General features: G+C 41.3%; 1 protein-coding gene across 2 annotated transcripts in view; it reads right to left on the bottom strand.

Annotated features, from left to right (window-relative positions):
• ATAD2B (ATPase family AAA domain containing 2B) overlaps nucleotides 1-13728 on the bottom strand; it is a 101581-nt gene extending 87853 nt beyond the window's left edge. For both annotated transcript variants that reach the window (XM_054994012.1, XM_054994083.1), the window contains exons 1-2: nucleotides 13367-13728; nucleotides 73-227 (exon numbers count right to left, since the gene is read on the bottom strand). In XM_054994012.1, the coding sequence (XP_054849987.1) occupies nucleotides 73-227; nucleotides 13367-13543 (332 nt within the window). In that variant the 5' untranslated portion in view covers nucleotides 13544-13728. The remainder of the gene's footprint in view (nucleotides 1-72; nucleotides 228-13366) is intronic.
• Between the last annotated feature and the right edge of the window lie 240 nt (nucleotides 13729-13968).

Genomic DNA, 13968 nt, shown 5'->3' with positions numbered 1-13968 from the left:
TCATTTTAAAGCCGATAAAGAGTTTCAGGCAACTCTTCAATACTTGATTTAAATACCGTTTAACATCCTTACCGGGACTGTCCAGCTGAGATGCTCCATTCTTCTCGCTGCCCAGCACTGCGAGATTTTGATTTGTCTTTGCATACGGAATCAGCATGTTTCAGGGTACGTTTGGCTGGTGGAGATATGTGGCTATCACTCAAGCTTCCGTCACTACCTTCATCTCTCTAGGGGGGAAAAAACAAAAAACTCTACCTCATTTTATGCCATGTGGCTTGTACCAGTAAAGAAATATTCTATTACCCCTCTTGTGGGGTAATCAACAGTTCAAACAACTAGAGTAGAGCACTACTTTTTATCAAACCATGGGAATCTTACCAAAGACAGCAAATACCCAAGCCAAAATCTGGAAATCTCATTCTAGAAAGAAGGTATGGGGGAACTGAGAGTTTGCACTCTTTTTCAGAAGCTGTGTCAGGTTTTCTGGCAAGTTGCAGCCTTTGGGTGTAGGGTTTTACCTGTTAATCGAAGAGCAAGATGCCCCAAAATAAGAAGCATCACACTATACACTCTACAAGTGTTGTGGAATATGTATGCGATCAAAAAATAGAAGAACGTTTAAACCTTCTTCCTCACCACAGATGCAACCTTAAATATTAAAGACAGACATTGAAGAGATCGAATTGTATTAAAATTCAGAGAAGTCATCAATTTTTTTCTTCCAGGTCAACAGAAGAATAACTATTTCCTGACCTTAAGGAATCCTTTCATATGAATAACTCTGTTGTGATACTTCCGCATGTTTGACAAGGAAAATATAGAAGTGCATTCTAAGACATACGCGCAGTTCTTGGGTACCATGAGAATCAAGAATCGAGAATCCCCACGAGTCCAACCCCATGAGAATTAAGAGGATAGTCCAACATACACCCTGCAGCTGCACAGTACAGAGCAGTATCAGTAACAGCAGGCAGGCTGTCTTTCAAGCTGCTTATCTTGCATTACCAATCTCATCACTCAACTCATGGACTTCTCCAAATGCAGTTAGACCATTCAGAGGCATTAGATAAGCAAAAACATCTGTGCAGAACTGTAAAGTAAATGTACATGACAGGGCTATCTTGCATTAACTAATTTAGAAAAAAAATCTGTAACTTAAGCTCACTATAAATACACACACACACACACACACACAGAATCATTCATATAAACTACTGGCAAACCACCAAACCACAAACTACCAAACGACCAGCCGTGTTTATACATGCTATGGGAACTACTAAAGCTGTGCCAGTGCTATTACACCAGTGACGCAGGTCAACCCTTTATTAAATGTTCTCCTGAGTAATTTTGCGCTAGGTAGAAAGGAAAGCGACACAACAGGTTTCAAACCTGTTTGAGCAGGGTGGGAATGCCCAACTGCCTGAAACAGGCAAGGCAGAAAATATTGCATCACTGCCCAAAGATATGAAGCAACAAGCTACACTCAAGCGTAATTAAAATCAAGGCTGGTTCCATACAAAGCTTTCTTTTTTTTATTAAATAGGCAACAAGAAAGCAGAACATTGTTACAAGTTAGTTCTACTGATTGTTTTAAGAAAATTTAACAAACAATCATTTGTCAACTTTTATTCTTTTTTCTCTACAGAGCTTGGTAAATAATCTGTCAGAGGCCGGATGTGAAACTTGCAGACCTGATTTAAAGAAGAACTCAAAAGCCTGAACTTGCTTTGGTGAAGTTGGTGCACACATCAATGATGTGTCTGAGACACTGATGTGAGAGTTTACATTCTGCCATGTTACGTTAAATCACCATCACATATGAAGCTCATTTACTCAAAATCTCGTGTTGCTTTACCCTCAGTATATAAACATTAATAGAAACTATTAAAATTGTCTATAAAATTTAACGTAATTACCATTTCATCTGTGTGTTTAAAGGTTAAGCCCCCTGCCGCTAATCTTTTGTAACTTTATTACAAAAATATTTGGGAGGAAAAAGAATGTACGTTATAAAGATGGAAATGAGTTACAGAACTCTCACAGGCAATATACTACTATTGGCAACTCCCACAAAAAGGGTATTTCAATTACTTTACTAACGCTCTAGCTACGCCTTTAACTGAGGGTTAGGCTGGCTCAAAATTCATATAGTAAATTAGTAGCGCAATCCTAAACAGAGTTACTCCAGTCTAAGCCCACTGGAATCAATGGGCTTAGACTAGAGCAACTCTGCTTCGGGCTGCACTGTAAAGATTTCACCTCTGCCTCTGAAGGCTGAGAGGTGCTCTCTCTTTCACATACTCTTCGGATAACAACGAAACCAGATTCAATTAATTAAAGAAAACAACTCGGCAAAATTCAACAGTGAGGCAAAATAAATCAAGTTTGGAACTGTAAGGCACTAAAAATTAGAAACAGAGTACTGGTCCGATGGGTAGCTTGCCTTCAGATAAGCAAGAATGACCAATGTTAGATTTGTCTACGTGGAATAGACAAGAGTGCCTCCTTAAAACTTCAAAACATATACCAGCACAAATACTAGTTAAAGAACTATAGTATAATGGAACCGCTCAGGAGGTCACTTTTATAAGGAAGAGGATTATAGTCTGCTGCAAAGTTTGTTGTATGTGTCACCTCTTTACTGCATCACCTTTGTAACCTTCTTTATGCAGTACGGCACTGCCTTGCCTTAGACTGTTTTTCGTTTGCATTGTTTCCCAATTCTGTAATCCTAGTCCTACTGCACTGTGTACTGGAGGGCTTTGTTGGTTGTTTGAAGTGGTTTTTATATTTTGCAATTCTCCTTAAGTCACAATAAGAAAGGCGACTATAAATGAAGGTTTTTTAAAAAAAAAACAGCATTTCTTCAATTTATATTCGACCAATACAAAGCTGATTCCCAATTTGAGTATGGGCTGACTCAACAGAAAAGGGGGACAGAAATAGCAGAAAGACAAACTGTGGCTCTATTTACCTGCTTCTACAGAGACGTGTTCAAGCCAGATGCATATCTTATCCTGGGGAAGATATGGTCCCAGGGGGTAAGCTGGAACTCTCATATCCCACAGGTTAGCAGAACAATTTTGCTTAATCATTAACTGGGTCTCATTCAGTTGAAATGCAAAGACAATTAAGAGTCCCAAAACACCTTAAATACTAACTAATATAGATGATTTCTGGGAGTAAGCAGAGCTAACACTGGACTTACTTCTCATTAGACCTGTTCAGGAGTGCTCCTATAGCGTACTATGAGTAAGCAACCTTTTTTGGATCAAGTACCATTAAAAGTGCAACATCTACCTGTGAAGATATTGGCGAGCAAGCCAACAAAATGTGGGCGGGAGGGGGGATGAGGTCATACTTGGCCAGACACATCTGGAACGAGCCAAGCCTTGGAACTGCTGACACCATCTCAGGGATTCGGCTGGTGGCTGAAAGGGGACAACGGGCATAAGCCATGCGTGGAGACTAGCCCTGGGTACCAAGCAAAATGGTCTGGTTTGTAGCTGTTGGCACGCATACCAGGGCTTGCCCATCCCTGCTGTATTTTAACCTTTTGTGGCCTACAGTCTACTTCATCAGACACACAGACCCTTCATCATATAAAAATTTAAGCTACAATATGCAGTTTAGGTGACAAAGGATGTAACATTTCTAGAAATTACGAAGGCCAGGGGGGAAATGCACCCCCCTATGGGAGGGAGGCAGAAAACTGGGGGGGGAAGCCTGAAATATATGCAATACTTTCTTATAAAACCTGAAGTTTACTGTTTTAACAATAGAAAAGGCACCGTTTATAAACTTAACAAATAAAAGTATAAATGCCTTCATTTTCTACAAGCAAATTATGAGTATATACTACCACTGCTAAAGAGAGGCAACTGCAAATTGCTGTGCACTCTATACTACCATCTGAGAATAAAGGAAAGTTGCAAACAGAAAACACAGATTGACTGCTGCACCCCAGTGCCGCACAGCAAGGAAGTTCCCCCACCACCAAACCCCTCTCCCTTGTGCCCCAACACACCTGGAAACTTTAGTCCCCTGCTGTCACATCTGGCTGTGCAAAACCCAATCTGGTGAGAAGAACACTGACCCAACATGAAGTCTAGTTTGACCCTAAATTTGGGTAGTTGGATTAAGGCAGTCTGCTGTCACTTCTCAGGCCAGGCAACTTTAAAAAACGTATTCCCCCATCCATAACTGGTAAATACACAATTATGTAAGCTACTGAATTTATTTAATCATCTAGGATGATACAATAAACCACAAATGACACAACTCCACAATGAAACTGGAACAGCATATGCCAATTAATTGAAAGTTGGACCGAAGGGCCAACAAATGTTTAATGGCAGGAAAAAAGGGTGCGACAGTCAAAGGATGACAGTTCCCTCTACATGGGTATTAGTAAAAAAATAATCAAGACTGAGCAACCCAAAACAAGTAATTGTGTTTGAAGGCAAATTTGTCAGGGCTCATCCACATGGAACCAGGATCCTTATGTCTGGAAGCTGACACTCAGGCTAGTCCTGAAGCCAATTCAATTCTGCATGCTGAACAGTAGGAAGTAACAAGTCATAGCACAAACTGCAGTTCCACTAAGAGAAAGTAATTTTACAATTCCTATCAGCATGTCAGCCTGCAGGACACGAAACCTAAACAATCCATAAATTTCACTGAAAGTCTTACAGGATAAAGTTAGGATGAGAGCACTACTCAATTTGTTGACTGAAACAACCACTGTACTGGTAACTTATTTGCTAATGCTTTGATATAACCAGTACTTATAGCGTACCAATATATTGTTAATATAATCCATGACTAATATAAAAATCTTGTGTTTTTTCCTAACAGTTTCACTGTTCCGACTGCTTTCAGGCGTCTTCTAGATAAACACAATCTCTCTTCCAGCCTGTAAATACAGGATTCCTGAACTGCAAAAAAGTATTTCCAAGTTGTCTCTACAATTTCTTCTGCATAAATCAAAATACGAACACATTGTTCAGACGTTTACACACAACTTTTTAGCATGTGGTAAGGATTTTCTTCATACAATCTTGTGTTTTAAGAAAAAGAAAATCATGCAGAAACTGAGGTTAGCAAAATCTATGCACTTCAGATATTTGCAGTCTTCTATTCAGATCACTAGTACAGCAAAACAGCAAACAGAATATTTGCTTTTTTAATACGAAGCAAACACAGAGCCAGCACCCAGTAAGATAGAAACGATGCATTCCTAATATCTTAACAGACCATGAATACAAGGAAGCTGCTTTATACTGAATCAGAGCATGGGTGTATGAAAGGAAGTATTGCCTATTCTGACTGACAGTGGCTCTCCAGCACCTCAGCCGGAGCTCTTTCACATCATCTACTGCACCTGATCCTTTTAAGTGGCAGATACTTGAAAAAATTAGACAAGAATACACACATTTGTTCTTTCAAAACATAATTCCACAGAACACATTATTGCATTTTACACTATAAAGTTGTCCCCAAAATAAAAACACAATCCCGCCCTCTAAGCATTTTGTAGGACAAAACTCAAGGGCCAACTAGGTAATATAGAATATATTTTCCTTGTCATTTATCCACCCAACATTTCCATCCTAAGATATTTTCTTATCCAAGAGAGAAAGATATGAGGCATTCGTATCTTTTTTTCTACAAGGCAAGACACGGCTTGGGGAGGGTAGTTTTAAGCTGACATATAGTGGGAGGAAAACTTCTCGTTGATCCTTTGGTCAAACTGGCACTTTCCCATTTTTTCAGGGGGGAAAAATCGTGTTTTTCATGTTCTCCGTATTTCCTACATACCTGTCCAGTTTTGCTCTTAGCCAGGGCTTTTTTTCAGCTGGAACGCAGTGGAACGGAGTTCCGGAACCTCTTGAAAATGGTCACATGGCTGGTGGCCCCGCCCCCTGATCTCCAGACAGAGGGGAGTTTAGATTGCCCTGTGACCATTTTCTCCAAGGGCAACCCACTGAGTTCCACCACCTCTTTTCCCAGAAAAAAAGCCCTGCTCTTAGCTATGCATATTACTTGAGGTGTTGTTCTGTAAAAGATTAGGGGGGCACCTAGATGGTAAGCTTAAACTAGTTCTAGAATTGTTGTGATTTCTTCCAAAGTATCTTGGGATTTATAGCCTGGAAAGTGTAATCTAATGAAACTTCTCCATTGGTGTCCCCTCACCTCCCCTTATAACTTCACCATTTCACAAAGAAGAAGGAAGAATGTTAAACCAGCAACTCTGTAGTCAAAATGTACCGAGGAAAACAAGGATGATAAAAGGAATGAATAAGCATCTCTTATAATGAATGACTGAAAATAATGAACATGCACAGTCCACAAAATAGGAAGGCAGGGGGACATAATTACTGTTTTAAACTCTACTGAACATCAGAAAGAATGGGCAAAACAATTGTTCTTCACAACCACTAAGGACAGAAGGAGAAATGGATTTAAATTACAGGAAGATAAAAACTTAATGACTGTTCGAAATTGGCTACAAAACAAGATGTTTAGTAAGTGATGCAATTTCCTTCTTGGGAATTTAGGCAGAGAACAACATCTGTTAAGGTAGAGACTCAAGCAGATGATCCATGAAGGTATTTTAAGTATACTTGATTAATCCTAAACTGAGCCTAGATAGAGCCTCCTTTCCAACTCTTTACTACTATAGCTACAGAACACAAAAAGAAGGTCTGACAAGAGGAGTGTCAGGAATTCATGAATGCTTTAAACCACTGGCTAGATGCTCCCTCCCCCCAATTCCATTATATGTCAAGATTTTATTTTTCAATGCATCTCACTGCCTTTTCAAATAGTCAGGGGTTTTTACAAAAATTCAGTCTTATAACTATGTCACTCTGTTAATGTAAATGCTCAAGCTGAAATTTACACAATTTTTTGTAATTTTTATATTGCCATGTGCATTTAATGATTTATACATTTCCGCAAATCTAATTTTTCCCAATTAAAAAAATCCTCAAAATATTGATGAGAAGTGTCCACTTTTTTCTCTCTCCATTCTCTAAGCAGTGACCATTATCTACAAAGGACTATTACACCAGTCATTATAATAAATTCTATACCAGTGTCTCAAACAATCATAAAATTAGCTATGGGCATAAAAAGCCAAAGAAAGTGATCAGAGAAAAAACAGTTTATTTTAGAAGAATGTCAAAATCTGCATGACAATATAAGATAACGTACTTTCAAACAAAATCTCAGTAACAATACTTCTCTTCCAAACTGCCCCATTTATATCAGGGGTCCCCAAACCCCCGGGCCGTGGACTGGAACCAGTCTGTGGCCTGTTAGCAACCGGGCCACACAGGAAGTGAGTGGCAGGCAAGCACAGAGCCAGCTCCAGGGAGCAGGCGAGGTAGGGACTGTCTAGTTGCAGGAAAACAAGCTCAAGGCTCTCACTGATTCTGCATTGTGGTGAGTTGTATAATTATTTCATTAAATCTGATAATGTAATAATAGAAGTAAAGTGCACAATTGTAACATCCCAAAACCATCCCCCCCCCCCCCGGCCAGTCCGTGGAAAAATTGTCTTCCATGAAACTGGTCCCTGGTGCCAAAAAGGTTGGGAACCGCTGATTTATATTATTCGCCTTCAACAAAACATCTCTCTGAGTACCAACATACAACTACAATACCACCTGAGCAGAACAGCAACCTGCTCGATCCATTTAGTAACAACTACAGAGTTACTAAATTGGTTGTCTGGCTATTCACAGAATGAATTAATCGGAATATTATAATTGTGCCCATCTAAGAATTGCAAAAACGTTTTCTCCGGTTTTGAAATAATCTCTCAGAGCCCTAACAACAACAAAATGACCAGGCAATTATTCTTTTAAATAAACGAAGAGATGTTGCAGAATTATGTAACAAGAAGTTACACTTTAGGTCCTACTGCTAACATTATTAATGCAGAAGTCAGCCAACACATTTCTATTGAACTTTCTACCTTGCTTAGAACTGCACACTTAGAACTGCAACTGTAGACTATCATGGCATTATGAAAATAAGATGTTATTTGTAAAAGTAATTCAATTGTACATATTCAGAATGAATCAATTCAACCAATATGTAACATTTTTACCAAACTGATTCATTTCTAAATATGTGCAAACCATCTACTACTACTATTATTCAAGGTCTAGGTAATATTTTCATAGGATACCATTGCTCTATTTAGTGTCCGGTCCAGAAAATATCAAAAATATTCTTTAGATATTTTTAATAAATGGTCACACAACCTTCTCCACCCATGTAGTGTTCCCACCTGTAACCACAACCACATCAGATTCTCTGAAGAAGAGAACTTGATTCTCGAAAGCTTATGCTAAAATAAAATTGGTTAGTCTTAAAGGTGCTACTGGACTCTTTTTGATTTTACAGGCACAGAAGAGAAGCTTAATTGCAGCCTAACATGAGAAGCGTCACTTGCATGTCATTCATTACTTCTATCTGCTACAATACTGTAATTAAAGCAGAACTACTGAACTGAACCATCATGAAGTTTCTAAGCAGCAGATGGTTAAAAACAAATATATATTATAAAAACGTAACACATTTCACTGGTTAGACAAGGAAAAGTTCAGTAGACTGGAGCAATCCAAAGACCTTCCTGTATAGGGATTTCTGCTTTCTCTGATATTAAAAAAAAATCGTATCCTTCAACTGCAGAAAAAAGAACAGGGAAATCGCTGCAAGTTTGTGCTGAGAGCTCTGTACTAGCTTTGAAACGGCTGTCTCACAACCAAGACCTTCTACCAGAAGAACAGAGTTTACAAACAGGAGTTTTTCAAATCTCAAGTTATTGTGAAGTGCAGGCAATTTGAATACAAAAACGGGGTACCCTTTGATCTGTCTAAGTCTCAAAGCTTTTTTCCCCATATATATGATGTGGGACCAACATAGTAGTCAATTTACTGACTGTATGTATGGGGTAACCCCAAATGATTTTCAAGGTAAGACTACAACTTGAAAAACTGACTGACATACAGTTCAAGAATCATATAACAAACTGAAGGTACTCAAGACTATAAAAATACATTACTATGTTAAAAAAGGAACAGTTATAGAAGCAAATACTTTTAAAAGGAAAGTATTTTTCTGAAAGGAAGCATTTTGTACAGAAAAAAATTCACAGATGGCTGTCAAGACAGTACTAAAAATGCCTTTTGTTGAGTAAACCCAAGCATACTTTTGGTGAATGCAACTAACTTTTTCGCAATAACAGCGTGTATACATTTGTCGTTTCCAAAAATACTTATGGTGAGCTTAGATACGATTTTATCATTATTCCTTTACACTGTTCCCTGAAAGATGATGGGAAAAGGCAATGTCTTTTAACATTCTTTAGACTAAAATAATACTGCTTGAAATGTGGTCTTTTTTATTATGATAAATGTGGTTTTATTGTTTAATTGTTTTAACAATTGTGTGTGTCTGCATACTCTAGTAAACCTCCTTGGGCCCACTATGACGGAAAAGACAATATGTAGCCCTATACTCTATGCTAGTTCATATCACACCTAAGTAGCTGTGACGGACTGTACTTAACAATAGAGATGAGCAGGAACCAGAAAAAAACCCGAACCATACGGTTTGTGGTTGATCATGTTTCACAAACCACGAACTTTCACAAACCTGCCCCGGTTCATGAATTGGTTCGTTTTGGTTCATGAAAAAGACATTTCTGGGCCAGCAAATCACCACTTCTGGGTGAGCAGAAGGTCACTTCCAGGTCAGCAGAAAGTCTGCAGGAAGTCCATCCCCTGTTGCCTAGGAAACTGACTGATCAGCACCAGGCTGTCTGCAGTGATGAACTGAAAAACAAACCAAACGAACCAGCTTAAAGTTCATGGTGGTTTGTCAGACACCACGAACCGGCCTGGTTCGTCACAAATTTTGGTTCATATTTCGGTTCATGCCCATCTGTACTTAACAACAGGTCTCAAAAGTGCAACAGAATCAGAGAGCTAGGAGAAGAAGGGTTAACTATTCCCTAAAATGGAGAGTCTGAGTGACAGACTGCTCTTTCTTCCCTGATTGGTCAGCTAGGAAAAAAGCTATATGATCAACCCAGTGCTGAGGAGTAAGGGGGTTGTTTTTTGTTTTAATTCCATACAGGAATTTTTGTCACTTAGAACCAGTCTGAAGGCAGGCAGTTGGTTTCTGAGAAGATTTGGAATCAGAGTCTGTCAAGAAAAGTCAGACCGGTTCTTCTTTAGAGTGAATGGAGAAGACTCCTTTGTCTTAACTGTAGAATTTACTGTACTGAGGAAGACTTCTATCTAAGAATTCAAAGTCTAAGTGTCAGCATAAGTTGAAGTATGCTTTACGCAGACACTGGAGACCTGGAAGTGTGTTTTGGGCGAGAGTGATTGGGTAGTGGGCTGAGACTCCCTTTCAAGCCAAAAAGAAGAAAGGTAATATCTTCTGAGAAGATTAATTCCTGTTCAGTTTCTAAGCAGGGTTGGCTCTGAGGAGGACCCTGGGTCTTTTGTGAAGGGGAAATGGTTTTAGGCCACTCAGGAGAAATACCCTTTAGTTTCAAGAAAGGAGCAAAATAGGTGTATTAAGAAAATGACTAACTCCAGAAAACCTGAACTGTCATAGGAAACTTCCTGAAGAAACATTGTTGCTGTAGCTAAATTACTAAGTAAAATACCTCTCTGTGTTAAAAACCAAGAAAATATGAAAATAAGCTTCAAGGATACTATTTTGCCTGTTATACAAAGTGTGTTCAGGGCTTCTGCATTTCCCCATCAAGTTCCTGGGCTGGGCTAAAAGCCAAAATTATATCTGCACGTCTGGGTTGGACAAACAGACTTTCTAAATCACAAATATTAACATGCTGCTTGGAGCAGCTCAGCCAAAGCAGGAAGACTGAATTTTGGTGGGAGAGTGAAATGGGGTCCATCATAGAAGCATAGGAAAAATATGTCTAAGGTCAAATAAACTGGGGATAGAATAAGAAGTTTTAAACTTGAGGACTACATTGGACATTACATCTTTCAACAGAGGGATTCTCTCTGTACTGGGAAAGAGGTGTATTTCACAAATATGAAATACTGCCAAGTGTGGGATTTCTAACAGAAGTACATTAAAAGGACACCCAATACACACATTCATAGCAGAACACATATTTGAGTTGCTCTTCAGACTTTACAAAATGCACATACCTTTTCTGAAGATTTAGAAAAGTTAAGTGTAAAGCAGCCCTAACTGTCCTGCAGAAATGTTGTTAAACAAGGCAAAATCTATATGATGGTTTAAAGTTTAGATATGGAACATTTTAAAATGATTTTAAGGTTGTTATCCGCCCTGAGCCCGCTTGCAGGGAGGGCGGAATACAAATATGATATAAATAAATAAAATGTGCTGTGATTACACACTGTTTGCATCTGCTATATAATGGCAAACACATCTCTTTACAACTATTGGATATTTTAAAGAACCACTTATTTAACACCACCTTGTGTTTTTTAAGCATAGAAATAACGTGAACATATTAAACATATAACAACTTCTGAGCTATTCCTTGAAGAAAGTATATGCCTTCTAAGCTAGTAGTTAGCAGTGTAAAGTCACATTATAATTTTACAGTGGATCAGTTTTTCAGTAAACATTTTGTTAGATTCTTGAACTTCTCTGCCAGGCTGATATACGGCAGTTGGATTAAAGCACCCTGAAAATAACACTGCATTCTTTATTTCAACAATGTTTTTTTTAAAAAGGCCATCCAAAAAATGGCCAAGTTACCAATTTTTTTCCTCAGAGGAATAAAACACACAGCCAGGAATCTGCAAATTTAAGAGTCTGAAAAAATTAGATTAGTTCCCAACGCTAAACTGTTGCATTCACTTGCGATGATGCAACACCCTAATAAGCACCCTTTGGTAGAAATCTAGTTGAAAAGTCACACTTTAACTTTGGAAAGCTCACACCCTGGAAATCTAGCTGGTCTTTAAGATGCTACGGCACCCGAATCTTGAACTTCCTAGCTGGAAGCCTTGTCAAACACATACCAAATCAAATCAGAGGAGTTAGCCATGTTAGTCTGTAGCTGCAAAATTATAAAGAGTCCAGCAGCACCTTTAAGGCTAACCAGCTTTACTGTAGCATAAGCTTTCGAGAACCACAGCTCTCTTCGTCAGATCCATGCATCTGACGAAGAGAGCTGTGGTTCTCGACAGCTTATGCTACAATAACGTTGGTTAGTCTTAAAGGCGCTACTGGACTCTTTACTATACCAAATTAAACAATTCTATATCTGTAAAAGGGAGCTTTGACTCTGGAAAGCTTATACCCTGGAAATCTTGTTGGACTCAGATCCTACAATTAAAGTCGACAATAAAAAAGGAAAAGAGCAAATGTTTCACACTGAGGTTGCTCTCCCTTCCATCTCACTCCCCTCCCCTTCAAATTTCTCCAGATTTTTGAGGAAGAAGACTGTGGCCATTTCCTGGTGCAGACTGTGCAAAGTTAAGAGCATTTGCAACTCCTGACTCCGCATCTCCCCCCCCCCCATGTCCTTCTCATTGCAAAGCAAGTTTCCGCCACAGGGGGAGCATCGCTCTACCCAGCCTGCCTGGCACAACCCAGCCCGGCAGTCTTGTCTGCGCCTCCTCCACAGTCACACACATAGAAACGTAGTACAGGGGGAGGGAGGAGGGGGAAGGCAGGCAAAAAAATAAATAAAATTTGAAAAAGGCACAAGCAAATTATCTTTCCTTCTCGTCAATTGTTCCAACCCGCAGATGAGGACCCCCCCCAGTCGTCCTCTTTACCACTGCCTTGCAACCCCCTCCCCCGGCGCCTTTGCAGCTGCAAACCCCAGCAGCTCCGAGCCATTCCACCTCAAATGACCTCCCTCGCTCGCAAATCCCAGCCCGCCTCCTCCGCAGCGCAGCAGCACAACTCCACATTTCTCACACGTCCTCTCTCCCTCCCCTCCCCTAAAAGCCCCCCCCCCAAAGCAGCGACTCAGCCAAGCCTGGCGCAAAGAATATAAATAAAAGAAACCCCCTGCTCGCCCCCCACTCGCCCACAGCATAACCCCGGGGTCTCAGCCCACACCTGCTTTGCAGAACCCACAACAAGCTTCCCCCGACAACACCACCACCACAACAACACTGAGCAATGACAGAAAGCCAAACACAGCGAGAGAGACTGCGCTGACTGGAGGCAAGGCAGAGTTTGCCTCTTCTCTCCTGCCTCCTGTCAGGCTCGGGAGGGAAGCTAACCCCGTCCCCGTCCCTGTCCCTGTCCCCCACCACGGCTCCCTCAACCGGGGGGCAGCCTCGCTGTCCCTTCCCCCGCTCCTTCGCCTCACCCGGGCCGAGTCTTCATCCTGACCGGCCGCCGCTGCCGCCGCTGCCGCCGCCGCTTTGGCGCTGGTCCTAGACAAGCGGGTCCTGGACGAGATGAAATGGCTGCCGGGCCCCGGCAGCGCCGCCGCCGCCGCTTTCCCGGGGAGCCGCTGCTGGGAGCTCTTTCGGGTGTTCACCATGGCCCCGCTCAACCAGCCCGCAGAGGGAAGGAAGCAGGGAGGAGGCGCTGTCGCTGTCTCGGCCGCCTCCGCTGTGGGGAGCGGCGGCGACGGTGGCGCCGGGCGAGGAACAAGGGCCCCGAAGGCGAGCGGAGCTCCTCCTCCTCTGCTCAGTCACACACACCAACTGGCCGCCATTACTCGTTCCCTCTTCTCTTTCTCTCCTCGGACCGCAGTCACGCCGCCGGCCGGCGCTGGGGGGCGCTGGGCCGCCGCTGGGCCCGCCTCCGCTCGTTCCCCTCCAAGGAAAGCAGAGCCGGGGAGTCACGGCCTGAGCTTCCGGAGACAGGGACTCGAAAGCGGCCATCCTCGTCTGTTTGAGGGGCGATAAATCCACAGGGTTCGCCCGAGTCAGCTTGCGAACCTGAATTCGCTTTTAGGGAGTA

This window comes from Eublepharis macularius, chromosome 1 (assembly GCF_028583425.1).
Source record: "Eublepharis macularius isolate TG4126 chromosome 1, MPM_Emac_v1.0, whole genome shotgun sequence".
In the NCBI taxonomy this organism is placed as follows: Eukaryota; Metazoa; Chordata; class Lepidosauria; order Squamata; family Eublepharidae; genus Eublepharis; species Eublepharis macularius.
This window is presented reverse-complemented; position numbering and strand designations above follow the sequence as displayed.